The sequence below is a fragment of the Colias eurytheme genome, chromosome 6 (genome assembly GCF_061535395.1).
Source record: "Colias eurytheme isolate Ceu_HAF_F1 chromosome 6, ilColEury1 Martin Lab GWU primary, whole genome shotgun sequence".
Classification (NCBI taxonomy): domain Eukaryota; kingdom Metazoa; phylum Arthropoda; class Insecta; order Lepidoptera; family Pieridae; genus Colias; species Colias eurytheme.
In genome coordinates, this window is record NC_142985.1 from 11,580,638 (window position 1) to 11,593,724 (window position 13,087).

Below are 13,087 nucleotides of genomic sequence, written 5' to 3' on the forward strand. Positions count from 1 at the left end.
AAAATAATTTGGAAAATCCAAAAGTGCACGCCTCATAATTTTTTTTTAATAAATATTTATTAATTATTATTTTTGTTTATTTAATAACAATTAAACCACATCGAATCAGACCCTGAAAAATGAAAGGGTTCTATTCCTGAGCATACTCAAGCGTAAGAGAAAAAAAAAGACTCGATTAGTAAAGTATTTCGGTCGCTATCGTGTTAACAAGAAAAAGGATCCGCACATACAGACACACGGACGTCCAAGACAGAACTTTTTTAAACTGTTTTTTAACTAGTTTAAATAACAAAAATGACATCAAAAATATCATGAACGTTAAAAATAGTGTTTTTTCTTAATATGTGTGTGTATGTATTATCTTACAAGTGCAATGTATGATACATAAAGACATTTTAAGTTTGAAAAATCAGATGTTTTGCGCGAAGTGACAGTAGTACCCACCTCAACGCTTCGCTTATGAGGCGTGCAATAGAAACGAAATGTCTTTAGTTAGATCAATCTTAATTAATTAATGCTTAGTTATGGCAAGGTCCTATATGGTATAGTCCTCCCAAAGGAACACTTGACAAAAGCACAATAAATGCATATCATTATAGTTTGAGCCAATCTTGATTAGTATTATTAATTTTTCCAATTACAATTTCCGAGTAAAAGCCAAAGTATAAACATCGACGTTTATTTTTGAAGGAGAATATTGTCCATTCACCAAAACGGTTTTGCCATATTTCTTATTATCTACAATGTAAAAATTCATTGAGTTTCACATCATACTATTTTCTAATCAGTTCCTACATATCGCGCAAGCAATTTATTTCTCTAAAGTCTTGAGTAAAGTGTCCAAATGATCCTTGTGGTAGTCAAGCTCGTCTATTAGAGCGGAAGCCATCGCTCGAGGAGTGATTTCCATGCCCAGGTAATCCCTGAGTAGGATCTAGAAATAATAAGTATTTATAATAAAACTTATGTATCTAAGAATTGTGAATAGATGTTAATCTATAGTCTATACTAATATTATACAGCTAAAGAGTTTGTTTGTTTGTTTGAACGCGCCAATCTCGGGAACTACTGGTCCGATTTGAAAAATTCTTTCGGTGTTAGATAGCCCATTTATCGAGGAAGGCTATAGGCTATATATGATTACGCTAAGACCAACAGGAGCGGAGCAATGCGGGTGAAACCGCGGGGAACAGCTAGTATTTAATATAAGGGTAAGATTATGTGTAGAATTAGGAGAATTTATCGCATTGATATGATTTGATATAATTATAAAATATTGCAAATAATTTGGGTCATATTGAATGCAAGCTCAGCGCCTAGATGTATTTTGTACGCGCTTGCTTGTTCGAAGTCTATTGAAGAAAACTCTGCCCAATAGACGTGTAGGCAGAGTTTTGCCTGCGAAGATATTGTGCGTGGTTATAGTTTTTTATTGTACATCAAACACACAATATTACCGAAATCTCCAACTACCCACCTGCGGCTCCACCGCGCCGCCGTGCCGCAGCACCGCGTGCCGCAGTCGGTCGCCGGCCGCGCGGCTGAGCGGACGTGCCTCGAAGTTCTGCCGCCACACGCTCCATGCGAGTGCGCGCGATATTAAATATGAGTAGTACTTCGCGCCGTAGCCTATTAAGTGACTGAAGCGGTGCTGCCACGCCTGTAAACACATGTGCAATATGAATATATAAAAGAACTAAATATTTTATATACTTTTCTTTCTCAAGTAAACAAATTTTGTTAATTTTTGTATTAAATGGTGTCGCATACAATTACTTGAATGTTAAAGTCTTATACGGCGCATAAGTTTGAAAAGTTACTTTGCGAAACAAAAACACACAAGGAAAACACCCGATATCAATCCCATTCACAAGTTCAATCAAAAAAGCACTTTATTTCAAAAAATCTAGTAAAACATTTATCAAACTTGTTCCCCACCGTATTCTCAACATAGGGCAACCCATAGTAGTGTTGCTGCGCGTGCTTGAGCGCGTCCGTAGTGCCGCCCTCCGCGCCCGCCGGCCCGTGGTACAGCTGGTCCAGCACTGAGTAGAACACCTGGTAAAATAGATTATTATTATGCAAAGATCATAAGGAGATCATCTCTCAGGATCATCTCTCTTTTATGGATATTGTATTAGATTATTGAATATGGAAATAATATTCACGCACAAAAAGCAACAAAACTCATAAATCACGCTAAAAATTGTCCGAATCAAAACTCTGCCTAGGTTAACAAGGCAGACTTAACTAATGAACGATACAATAGACTTTCAACATTACTGCGACGAAATAAGGTGTTTATTTCAACAAATGTTTCATGTCCAAGCGGTGTTGACATGTGTAACGGACAGTAATATGTGTTCTGTGGTAACGGACGTGACGTCGCCTGTCACCCCCGTCAAGCCAAGCCGCCATGTTGACATCCCCTCCTGCCAGCCGCCATGCCACCGCCATGCCTACCAGCCAGCCACGCGGAGGGGATAAGCCTATATATTAGCTGGCCATTGTTAAACGTGGATCATTCTTGTTAAAACTTTCAAAATAAATAAGTGTGTCGTTACGCTGCAATTTTATTTTCACCATTGCTTCACAAATCAGAAGCGGGATGAAACGACATCGGCCACAAGTTTATCGACCTCCTGACGAATCAATGTCGGAGGAAGATGAGGGTACTTCTTCACCGCCTGCACGGAAGCTGCTCAAGAATCTGCTGGAAAAAGAAGTAGTAAAGGCTTTACGCAACCTGGAAGATGACCCCCAAGCTCCAAATAAGTCAAAAGTCCATCGTGCTGCATCTTTAATCCCGGAATTTGACCCTGATAGTGAGGAATGCACGGTACAAGCATGGATTCGTAAAATTGACCAAATTGGGGAAATAAATGGATGGGACGATACAACTAAATCATTTTACCTACAAGATAAGCTGCGAGGTCAAGCAAAGAAGTGGTATAATCGTCTAGAGAACTACGATTATACGTGGGAACAATGGAAGGATATGCTATTGCGAGCATTTCCTCGATATCGCGATTATGGAAACATGCTTGAAGAATTACTACAAAGGAAAAAGCAACCTACAGAGACGATGACAAAATACTATCAAGATAAAATCGCCATGTGCTTCCGGTGCAAGTTATCCGATAGCGCCAGCGTTTCCTGTATCATTCGTGGTCTGCCACTATCGCTACAACCTAACGCTCGAGCCTTCCAATGCCACACGCCAGGAGAGCTTTACGAAGGATTTTTATGTGCACTTGACGACTACCGTACTTTACCTATCGACACAAGGTTTCATAAAAATTTGGTGAGTAGGCCATCTCACCTGGATAAAAAGTCAATGCCACCCAATGTCGAAACAGACCCGTGTCCGAGATGCAAGAAAACTGGTCATTTACTGCGTGATTGCTCCCTACCTGACACACGTACATGTTATAAATGTGGAAATAAGGGACACATTGCTTCACGTTGTTCTACAATTGCCACGGAAAATAGAAGATCTATCTCAGCCGACAACATAAAAGAAGTAAATGTACTACGCCCTTATAATGAAATATACAAAAAGGTCGTTAAAGTCAATGGCATCCACGTGAAAGCATACATTGATACCGGCAGTCAAGTCAACGTTTTAAACGATCAAGTATCGAACGCATTGTCATTGGATGTCAAACCGACGAGTGTCATTTTAAAAGGATTCTCCGGTGGACTCTCAACGAGTCGTGGAGAAGTCGAATTTCAATTAGAAATTGACGGTATAACCATGAAATGCCACGCCTACGTGTCAAAATGGCCGATGTTAATCTTTTAATCGGTCAGCCTGTCATCAACAGCGAAGGTATGACATTGACAGTTAGCAAAGGCATAATCAAATTTAATCGTACTCAAGATCCCAATCCCATTTGCGATATTGAGGCTATCGAAGACCATGATCGCTTTAAAGTCGTCACAGTCAACGAAGAGAGACTTCCACCTGGCTCTTCCATCATTCAAGTGCGGGTTCTCGGAAATAAGGTCGGCAACGGTGTGGTTACACCGCCTCGGCATCATGAGCTGCAGGGAGTGGCCTACTCTCTTCCATCCACCCTGCTCACTGGTGAAGACGGGTACATCAAAGTCATCAACATGGGCTGCGAGGTTATCGTGTGGCCGCCGGGAGAGGTCCTAACCAGGGCTGAAAGCTGCCAGGAGCCTCCACTACAGCCAAATAGCCAGGTACTTACCCTTGCTTGCCATAGATTTGCCGATTATAATGCTAATAATATAGGTCAACCCTCAACTACTGACTTATGTATAGGAGGTGTAAAATTAAACGACAAAAATAGGTCCGTTAAATAATAAGCAACATTCAGATCTTATCAGTTTATTAGTACAATATAAACATTGTTTTGCTAATGGTACAAAAGATCTAGGGTGCACAGGTTTAGTGCAAATGAAAATAAAGCTTACTAGTGATCAGCCTATTTACCGCCAAGCCAGCCTTATCGATTATCGCATAGCGAACAAGCAGTAGTTCAGTCTAAACTAAGTGAATTATTAGATGCCGGTATTATCAAAGAGTCTGAATCTAGTTATGCATCTCTGGTCATTTTAGTCAAAAAGAAAAACGGTGACAGTAGGATGTGTGTTGATTACCGTGCCTTAAATGCTATTACCGTAAAAGATAGATTTCCATTGCCAAACATAGACGATCAGGTTTCGAAATTAGCGGGCCACAATTAATATTTTACGAGTTTAGATATGGTTCAAGGCCATCATCAATAATTACGTGTTGTATACGTAGTATATTATTATTAGTCTGTGGTGTTAGTAATGAAGATACACACAAAACTGCATTCATAACACCTCAGGGTCATTTCGAGTACACTCGTATTCCATTCGGTTTAGCGAACGCGCCATCCGTTTTTATGCGGTTGATAAATAAAATAGTTGAATCTGTAGGTAGAACTAAAAATAATAATGTTAAAAACAAACATGGTAAACGTGAAATTTTGGCATTTCTGGACGATTTACTCTTACCCTCGAATGACGTTATGTCAGGATTGTCAGGCTTAGATATTTTGCAAGCGGTACTTGTCAAATGTCAAACTTGAAGTAGAAAATTGAAAATTAAACATGAGTAAGTGTTCGTTCTTGCAAAATGAAATAACGTATTTAGGTCATAAAATATCGGCTAAGGGTATTCAACCGGGCGATTCAAAGTTATTAGCGGTGTCTCGTTTTCCAACACCGACCAATGTTCATAGTGTGCGTCAATTTATCGAGTTGTGTAGTTATTTTCGTAAGTTTATTTACAATTTTGCTATCATTGCCCGCCCTTTAACCGATTTAACTAAAAAGAAAGCTTCGTGGATGGAGTAGTGATCAAAACAATAGTTTCGAACAATTAAAAAAGTGTTTGTGTTCCGAGCCTGTGTTAGCTTTGTACGATCCTGTGCTTTGTACGGAAATACATACTGACGCGTGTAAATTAGGAATAGCAGATTGATGGTACGTTGCGACCCGTTTTATATTTTAGTAGGGTGACAAGTAAAGAGGAAAGCATGTATATTAGGTTCAGGTTATAAACTGGAAACTCTTGCCGTTGTAGAATCCTTGCGTCGTTTTCGCGTATATATAGTAGGAAAAAAAGGTTAAGATTGTTACTGATTGTACAACAGTCCGCGCTACGCTTACTAAACGTGACATTATACCACGTATCGCAAGGTGGTGGCTTTCTATACAAGATTACGATATAAGCGTAGAGTATAGGCCGGGGGAACGAATGAAACATGTAGAATGTAGATGCGTTAAGTAGACATCCAGTAGACACTATGAACGTGAATCGTCTCGAAGTAGCGGATTGGTTTTATATGGTGCAATGTCAGGATACTAAAAGCGAGCGCTAGAATGAAACGTAACTTCGATAGGAAACGAAAATCCGCTCACATATATAAGAAGGGTGATTTATTGCTAACGCGTCAAGCACCTACTTGTTCAGCATCCAAAGTTAACACTAAACTTGACGACTTGCTCCGGTCCTTATGTCGTAACGAAAGTATTAGGCAATGATAGGTACCAAATTAGAAGTATATAGGGTTTACGTGGGTATAAGAGTTTTAGTAGGTTAGTAGCTGCAGATTCGTTGAGGCCCTATAAAAGTATTGTTACAGTTTCTGATAGTGCTAGCAGTTCGGATGAGCAAATGGAAACCAAAGATCTTATTGATTTATTAGAGAGCTAATTATTTTTGTTGTTCCTGTGGGAACAACTGTTTCAGGATGGCCGAGTGTAACGGACAGTAATATGTGTTCTGTGGTAACGGACGTGACGTCGCCTGTCACCCCCGTCAAGCCAAGCCGCCATGTTGACATCCCCTCCTGCCAGCCGCCATGCCACCGACATGCCTACCAGCCAGCCACGCGGAGGGGATAAGCCTATATATTAGCTGGCCATTGTTAAACGTGGATCATTCTTGTTAAAACTTTCAAAATAAATAAGTGTGTCGTTACGCTGCAATTTTATTTTCACCATTGCTTCACACATGTCTTGATGACTGCGAGTCAAGTTGTGTATAGAAAATCATTGAGAATAAGTAAACTTTGCTACAAGAAAATATTTTATGGATGTTCCTGTACAGATAGGCAAACATAAATATTTTAAAAAATAACTTTGTTTTCCTGTTTAAATAAACTTATAAACTAAAAGATATGACACGATTACCTAAAATTATCCTATTAAAGTACAGTAAATAAAAAAGTTATCACGTACCTGCAGCTGCATCTCGCTTGCGCCGAACAGATACTTGGAGGCGCAGAGCCGCTGCAGCATGTGCTCCGGCATCGGCTCGCGCGTCTGGAAGTGCCGCGCGAAACGACGGACCACCTGCATAAATTATATCATAGTTGTTTATAGTGCTGGTTTTAGAGATGTCAGTGTGTTTTAGGAATCGTAAAAAAGTTTTTGTTTTTTAAGTTGTCTATGTTTATGACCTAAATAAAATCGATGTTTTCTAATACAGGCATATTTATTTTCTGTGTGAAAATGAAGTTCTTTGGGCGGAAGATAATTTTTGGATCGATTTTTTGAAGTGAAAACTTCTTTAGCGGCGTTGAGCACTTTGTCTGTAATGGGTATAAAATCTTAAACTCGCGTCAGGACACGTGACCTGATCGAAAAAGCGTAAGACGGATGGATATCAAACATGCTGAACGTTAATAATCAAGTTTTCACTTCTGCCGGCACTCCCGGGGTGCAACCCGTCTTTTTTTGTTGATTGTTTGATCTGCTGCTATTTTCCTGCTCACCTGCGGGCTGGAGGCGAAGTGCTCGCTGAGCACGCTGGGCAGCTCGGCGAGGTCGGTGGCGCAGCGCGTGCCGGCCACGTGCTGGTGCGGCGCGCGGCCCAGCATGGAGTGCAGCGCGTGCCCCGCCTCGTGGAACAGGTTGTCCACCGCGCCCGCACTCAGCAGCGCCGGCCCGCCGCGGTGACCCCCGCTCAGCGATAGCATTATCACTACTATTGGATTCTGAAAATATTTGTTTTTTATTGCAATAAATAAAAATATTTTTCTAAATATTGTTTTTCTTGTATTTTAACTACGCCACGTATGAACACCCCACGCGCATGCATGCGCTTGCCACATCAACTTTTACACAAATTCCAAATTCAAAAACATCATTCAAACAAGCATTTGATTCTATTGACACAGAAATAGTTTATGAAGTTTTTAATTTTTAAAACTATTGTTATGAAGTCTTTAGTAATAATAGTATTGGAATTCACTTTATTAATGCTATTTTAAAATAAATAACAGCAGGGGTTCCCACTAGGTAGCATAAAAGGTCCTATACTTTATATGATTTATGAAAATGATCAACTCATTCCTTCAATATTCCAATGTTAATTTGTAATTAGTAATAACTAATAACATATAAATACCATGAATCACAATAATAATTCTTGACCTACCTGATAACTTCCATCAGGTAACAATTTTCCTCCTTGAATAGTAAAGTGGCAATCTTGGTGCGGTTTTCCTGCTCTCTCATATAAATCACAGTAAATGTGCCCCAAAAGACCTTCTGTTTCGTGGACCACGGCTAATTTGTACACATCAGGTGCCCAAGATTCACCTAGATGATATAATAAATAAATGTTTTAAGACAACTCTACAATTATAATATATCTTATAATAATAAAAATATATATCTTAGAATAATAAAAAGTCTACTTAGTTATAATACCTGGCAACATTTCTTCTGATTTCAAAGTAATTCCATATAATTCTTGACACAGCATATTCAGACCTTCCATACATCCTCCTAGTGAGAAATATGGGCTAAAGTCTGAATTGGCAACATTGAGTAGCTGTGTTTTTGCTTTATGAGTAAAGTATGGTGTGTCCCAGCACATTAATTTTTCCTGTAAACGATGTAAATTTTCATGTAAAAAGAGACATTATTAAATCAGTTTGTATGTTTCTACATAAGGAAAACTTTACATAAGTTGTATTAAAACTTAATGAGATACATATTGCAATACTTTCAATATAATCGATGCTTTAAAGAGATATGTTTTACCTGATATGGAGATTCCTGGCGCTTCATCCGCGCCATTGCCTCAAAATCAGCATTGGCCCGATCATGAAGATTATCCGACAATATATCCAGAAATTCTCGTACATTTGGCGAGTTCTCCATTGTGCTGGCTTTTATTGCTCTAAAATTACAACAATTTCAGCCCAAATGTTTAGGATTAGCTTTTGATAGGATGAATTAAATTTACCTACTTTTGATTGATATGTTTTTTTATATATTTGTATGCCTATATACGTTTTCTACATACTTAAAATAGGGTATCTAATCCTTAGTGCAAGGCAAAATTAAAAGCAAATATTCACCTACATTTTACTTTTACTACCGTCAAAAAATTAAAACAATATTTTTAACAACTACCCTCTAAAACCTTGCTCACCTATCAGCATAACTATCGAAACCGCAGAGCTGGGCCAACCGATGCCTCGCCCGTAGTGTAGCGCTTAGCAACTGTTCCTGTCTTATATCTGGAGCCAAGTATAAACGGTATGCCGCTTCTCTCGCAGCCGCTTCCCCGCACTCCGCGTACACGCCGCTCACTATCACGTCTTCGCCTTCTGTTGTGAAACTGTGGAGATAGTTTGTTAAAAATGTTAAAAAATTAGAGTTTTGACACATATGGTAAGATATTTTAAAGCAATACATAAGTCATGCGTGTTTCAGAGTAGCAACACGAAAGTCAGGTAATTGCCTGACTCTGTATAAATATTTTTGATATTTGAGAATATGATTTTGAGGGGTATTTGTTTGTTAATGCTTTGAATTTGAGTTCTAACACAATTATATCAATACCAAAACACCATTTGAATGGAAATAACATAGGCTATTATTAAATATTATTATATAGAAGTAAGCAAGTATGTTGATCATAATAAAAAAGCATGAAAAAGCAGATATAAATTATATAAAAACAAATTACTAACAATTGCCTAACATTCTGTGGCACAACCGATCTCGGCACTCGTCTAGGCTTCGCCGCACCAGCCATGAACTGCTGTCCTGTCTGTAATATCAGATCGTTCAATGCAACGACCTCACGTCTTGCATTCTCCTCTAACTGTATGCCGCTCTGTTCAAAGTCGAATAGAAACAGTTCAGCTAAGTGTTTATCCCCTGAAGTACCTCTTTTAACTGAGTCTCTTAATGCTTCATATAATCCTTTGTGTGTGTTTAACCTGAGGAGCAACAGATAAATTTGATGTTTATTTTGACGAAAATTTTGAAGAATTACACACAATGACAAAGTATAAAAATTTATGTTAACAAGAAAGCTAGATGAATGAACAACTACACAACAACAACAACTGTTGAGCTTTAGTTTGAATTGCCATTGTTTATGCAATTACTGTTTAAAAATATTAACAACACTTTTTCTTGCTATTTTTACCCCAAATAACAATAATACATAAATTTCTTTTTCAACATCCGTAAACACTCAAAGATTTATTTACTCCTTCCTTAAGCTCCTTTTTATCATCAGAAAATGAAAATATTAACTTACTTTTCCACTACACCACTAACACTTATACAGGCATCTTCAGCCGCACTAGCAAAGTGTGGTTGTGGGTGCGCTATCCTGATAAACTCAGCTAGATCTGCCACTTTACACAGTGTGTCTGACAGCTCATCGAATATCTCCACCATGGGCCGTGTGGAGTTTGTTGTCGCTTCTTCTATTAACCTGTCTGTGGCTGCTATTGCTTGCTCTTTGAGTGTGTAGAAACCCTCGAAGCTAGTTAACTCTGGCTTGTTGAAGAGACCCTAAAATATTAATGTGTATATTTCATATTATAGTGTTTTTTTTACATTTAATAAAATACATAATTTAAAAACATTTTAATATAATATGTATGTACCACCATAATTGAGTGTTACTTTGACTTTTAGTTGTTAAGGTAAGTGGATTAAAATTAAGTGGAGTGAGATCAACTTTCCAAAACCTCTTCCTATTCTATGAGGTTTGGAGATTTTACAACATAAACAACTTTTGCTTTAAAGTTTATCTTTACTTTGACTTTCAAATATAAATAAAATTTTAGTACTAATTGAAGAAATATAAATAATTTTAATGAAAAGTAGTTTCACAGGATTTATAGAGGCACTCACAGTTCTCTCTCTCAATGAGTCAAATATAGGTCTATGTACTGGTCTTGTGTTGAAGGCTGTGGCTAAGGGAGACCAGGTGCTGACGCTTCGCCTTCCAATTTTCCATATTGGCTTTATAAGTTTCATCTTGTATTTATTTCCTGCAATATTATATTATGACGTTTAACATATCAAACTCCTTGTATTGTTGTAGTCTTTGGTGAAGCTTTTGTTTAAAATTCATTGCATACTTTATATTATGTGAATAAAATGACATAATAGGTATAGAATTTATTTCCTCTTGTTTAACCTTAACCTTAACCTATTAGGCTCTTACTGATTCTATTGTTATATCTAGACTATCTATAGACAAAGCTCTTATTGTAAATCCAAAAAAGGTTCGCTTTGAAAGCACGTCAAGACAAAAACTAAATCGGAAAGTATTGCACAAACTTAGAGGTCAAAGGACTCAGCTTGTTTACACTATACTTTAGATGAAATACAATTAAATTACACACGTACCTTGTATAAATTATATCACTATATAATAATTGTAAAGTAAGGATATACTTTATTTTATAAAAATGATTAAATGATTAATTATTTTGCTATAATCGAGTTACAATTTCTAAAATCCGCTATTTCTCAAAATAAATGGAAATGTCAACATCAGGTATGACAAATGACATAATATGCACATTACATGTCATATTAACAGATAATTTACAAATTGCCACCCTTCGAAAAAATTGAATTGAATTGATAATTTACCACGGAAAATATTTTTAGCCTGCCCAAACATTTCCACCTGTTTCCACCACATTTTCCACTGTGTTTTCCACAAAGGTTCATTTACAGGGAAAAATTTATACATATTATGCAAATGTCATCATATATAGTACGACATAAAAGAGATGAAATTAATTATTTTGGAACTAATTCGTTTTTCATTACCTGGCAACCCTGAATTGGCAATGTAGCTGTCAAGTTGAATAAAAATTTGTTGTTTTTTTCGTGAAGTGGAGAATTATTGAGATAAAATTGTTATTTAGAACAAGAAATTTAAATAAAAAAGGAGACATCATGAAAAAGGTTAAACGTAGCGGTGTCCGTGATGTGGTGTATAAAGTTTTTATTCGGTGTTTGTCCGAATTTCAAGCTGGAAATTTATTGACTGATTTGGAAAACGTTTACAAACGTACAGCAGAATATACCGGTGAGATTCCATTTATTTTTGCTCAGTACTACGTAAAATAGAATATTCCATTAGTGACGAGTGTTAAATGTATGTATGTATGGCGATTATTACGTTTTCGCAATTTAATTTGAGGTTATTTGTATGTAAACAAAAACTTGTTTTTATAGTGCGACCAGCACAATTTGAGTCAAGAAGTTATATCCAATCCAACCAGCCTCAAATAAAGTACCTAGTTTAGATTTTACTACATAGTATAGTGATAACTGTTTTCATACAGCTATCTATCTATTAATCAATAAAACCATAAGAAAAAAAATCATATTTACTGTATCATATTTACAGATACTGAAGATGCCCCGTACCCTCTTGCCAGTACTTCGAAACAGAGTGATGATCAGTCCTTTGAAGGAGTAGAATATTTAGATTTTGATGAATTATATTAATGTACAAAATTTATCTACAAAAAAAATAAAAATATGTGGTTTTCAAAGCGCCTTGTTTTTTTCTACCCGACGGACCCAGAAAGAGGGTAATGTGTTTGAGCTGCATGTATGCTTGTTTGTTTGTATGTTTGATTCTATGTGCGCCTCTGCAGTCTAAGCACTTGACCGATTTTTATAAAATAACTAATTCCAAATAAGTAAAATTTGACCTAGGTAGGTCAATTAAAATACTAATGTAATTTTGTCTTAAATTTACACTATTGCTACAATGAAACAATTATAACGGTTTAAATCGCGGTATTTATTTTAGATTATAATATATATAGATTTTTGGATTTTTATTCTATAGTATCAAGATCGCTTGCGTCGCAGTATCAGTGTTGCTATATGAGCGACGGTGGCGCCCTCATTTATTTTCATCTCTTTTGTGTCGCACTGTACTAGTAGTTTTGAATAAGTAATGTAAATATAGAGACGACCTTGCTTTTTATATTTTTAAATATGTATAAAGCAAATTCTTAATTTCTGCACTGCTTACACATGGTAATGAAAATTAACTAGCTACTCGCCTTGGTGCCGCATGAGTAATTTTTTTTTCAGTTTCCTAATTTTATAAAATTATTATCTTAATCCAAGCGGAGACAAATCTAACTACCAAAAGTAATTCAGCCGTTTATGAGTTGTGGTGTAGGAAACTAAGAAAACAATTTTTTATGGCTGTAACTCATTGACAAAAAAACACATAGGTATTTGGTTGAAAGAAAAGGGTAAAATAAAACAATCTTTGGGT

At 36.9% G+C, this 13,087-nt stretch overlaps 2 protein-coding genes across 5 annotated transcripts; one reads left to right on the plus strand and one right to left on the minus strand.

Annotated features, from left to right (window-relative positions):
- Position 1: 1 nt before the first annotated feature.
- LOC149908043 (mitochondrial intermediate peptidase) lies at positions 2-11,447 on the minus strand. 2 transcript variants are annotated; one of them, XM_090103206.1, is made up of 13 exons: positions 11,428-11,447; positions 10,678-10,817; positions 10,073-10,332; positions 9,495-9,746; positions 8,951-9,139; positions 8,557-8,695; positions 8,221-8,398; positions 7,946-8,109; positions 7,281-7,502; positions 6,745-6,858; positions 1,939-2,058; positions 1,478-1,660; positions 2-934 (listed from the first exon to the last, which is right to left on the minus strand). In XM_090103206.1, exons 2-13 carry the CDS (start codon positions 10,801-10,803, stop codon positions 812-814), a joined length of 2,070 nt encoding a protein of 689 aa, XP_089959332.1. In that variant the 5' UTR covers positions 10,804-10,817; positions 11,428-11,447; the 3' UTR covers positions 2-811. The 2 variants fall into 2 exon arrangements, with proteins under 2 accessions (XP_089959332.1, XP_089959334.1); XM_090103208.1 differs by lacking the exon at positions 11,428-11,447 and adding an exon at positions 11,179-11,323.
- LOC149908044 (uncharacterized) lies at positions 3,785-6,478 on the plus strand. 3 transcript variants are annotated; one of them, XM_090103172.1, is made up of 2 exons: positions 3,785-4,209; positions 6,254-6,478. In XM_090103172.1, exons 1-2 carry the CDS (start codon positions 3,835-3,837, stop codon positions 6,266-6,268), a joined length of 390 nt encoding a protein of 129 aa, XP_089959298.1. In that variant the 5' UTR covers positions 3,785-3,834; the 3' UTR covers positions 6,269-6,478. The 3 variants fall into 3 exon arrangements, 1 of the variants encoding a protein (XP_089959298.1); XR_016456820.1 differs by lacking the exon at positions 3,785-4,209 and adding an exon at positions 4,218-5,484; XR_016456821.1 differs by lacking the exon at positions 3,785-4,209 and adding an exon at positions 4,218-5,275.
- Positions 11,448-13,087: the final 1,640 nt, after the last annotated feature.

Excerpts from the sequence above, each read along its gene's own strand:
- LOC149908044 (XM_090103172.1), top strand. The coding sequence starts at position 3,835 with ATGACATTGACAGTTAGCAAAGGCATAATCAAATTTAATCGTACTCAA.
- LOC149908043 (XM_090103206.1), bottom strand. The coding sequence starts at position 10,803 with ATGAAACTTATAAAGCCAATATGGAAAATTGGAAGGCGAAGCGTCAGC. Across the intron at positions 10,333-10,677 it reads ACTCATTGAGAGAGAGAACT|GGTCTCTTCAACAAGCCAGA; the intron begins GTGAGTGCCTCT and ends TTAATATTTTAG. Across the intron at positions 9,747-10,072 it reads GTTAGTGGTGTAGTGGAAAA|GTTAAACACACACAAAGGAT; the intron begins GTAAGTTAATAT and ends GTTGCTCCTCAG.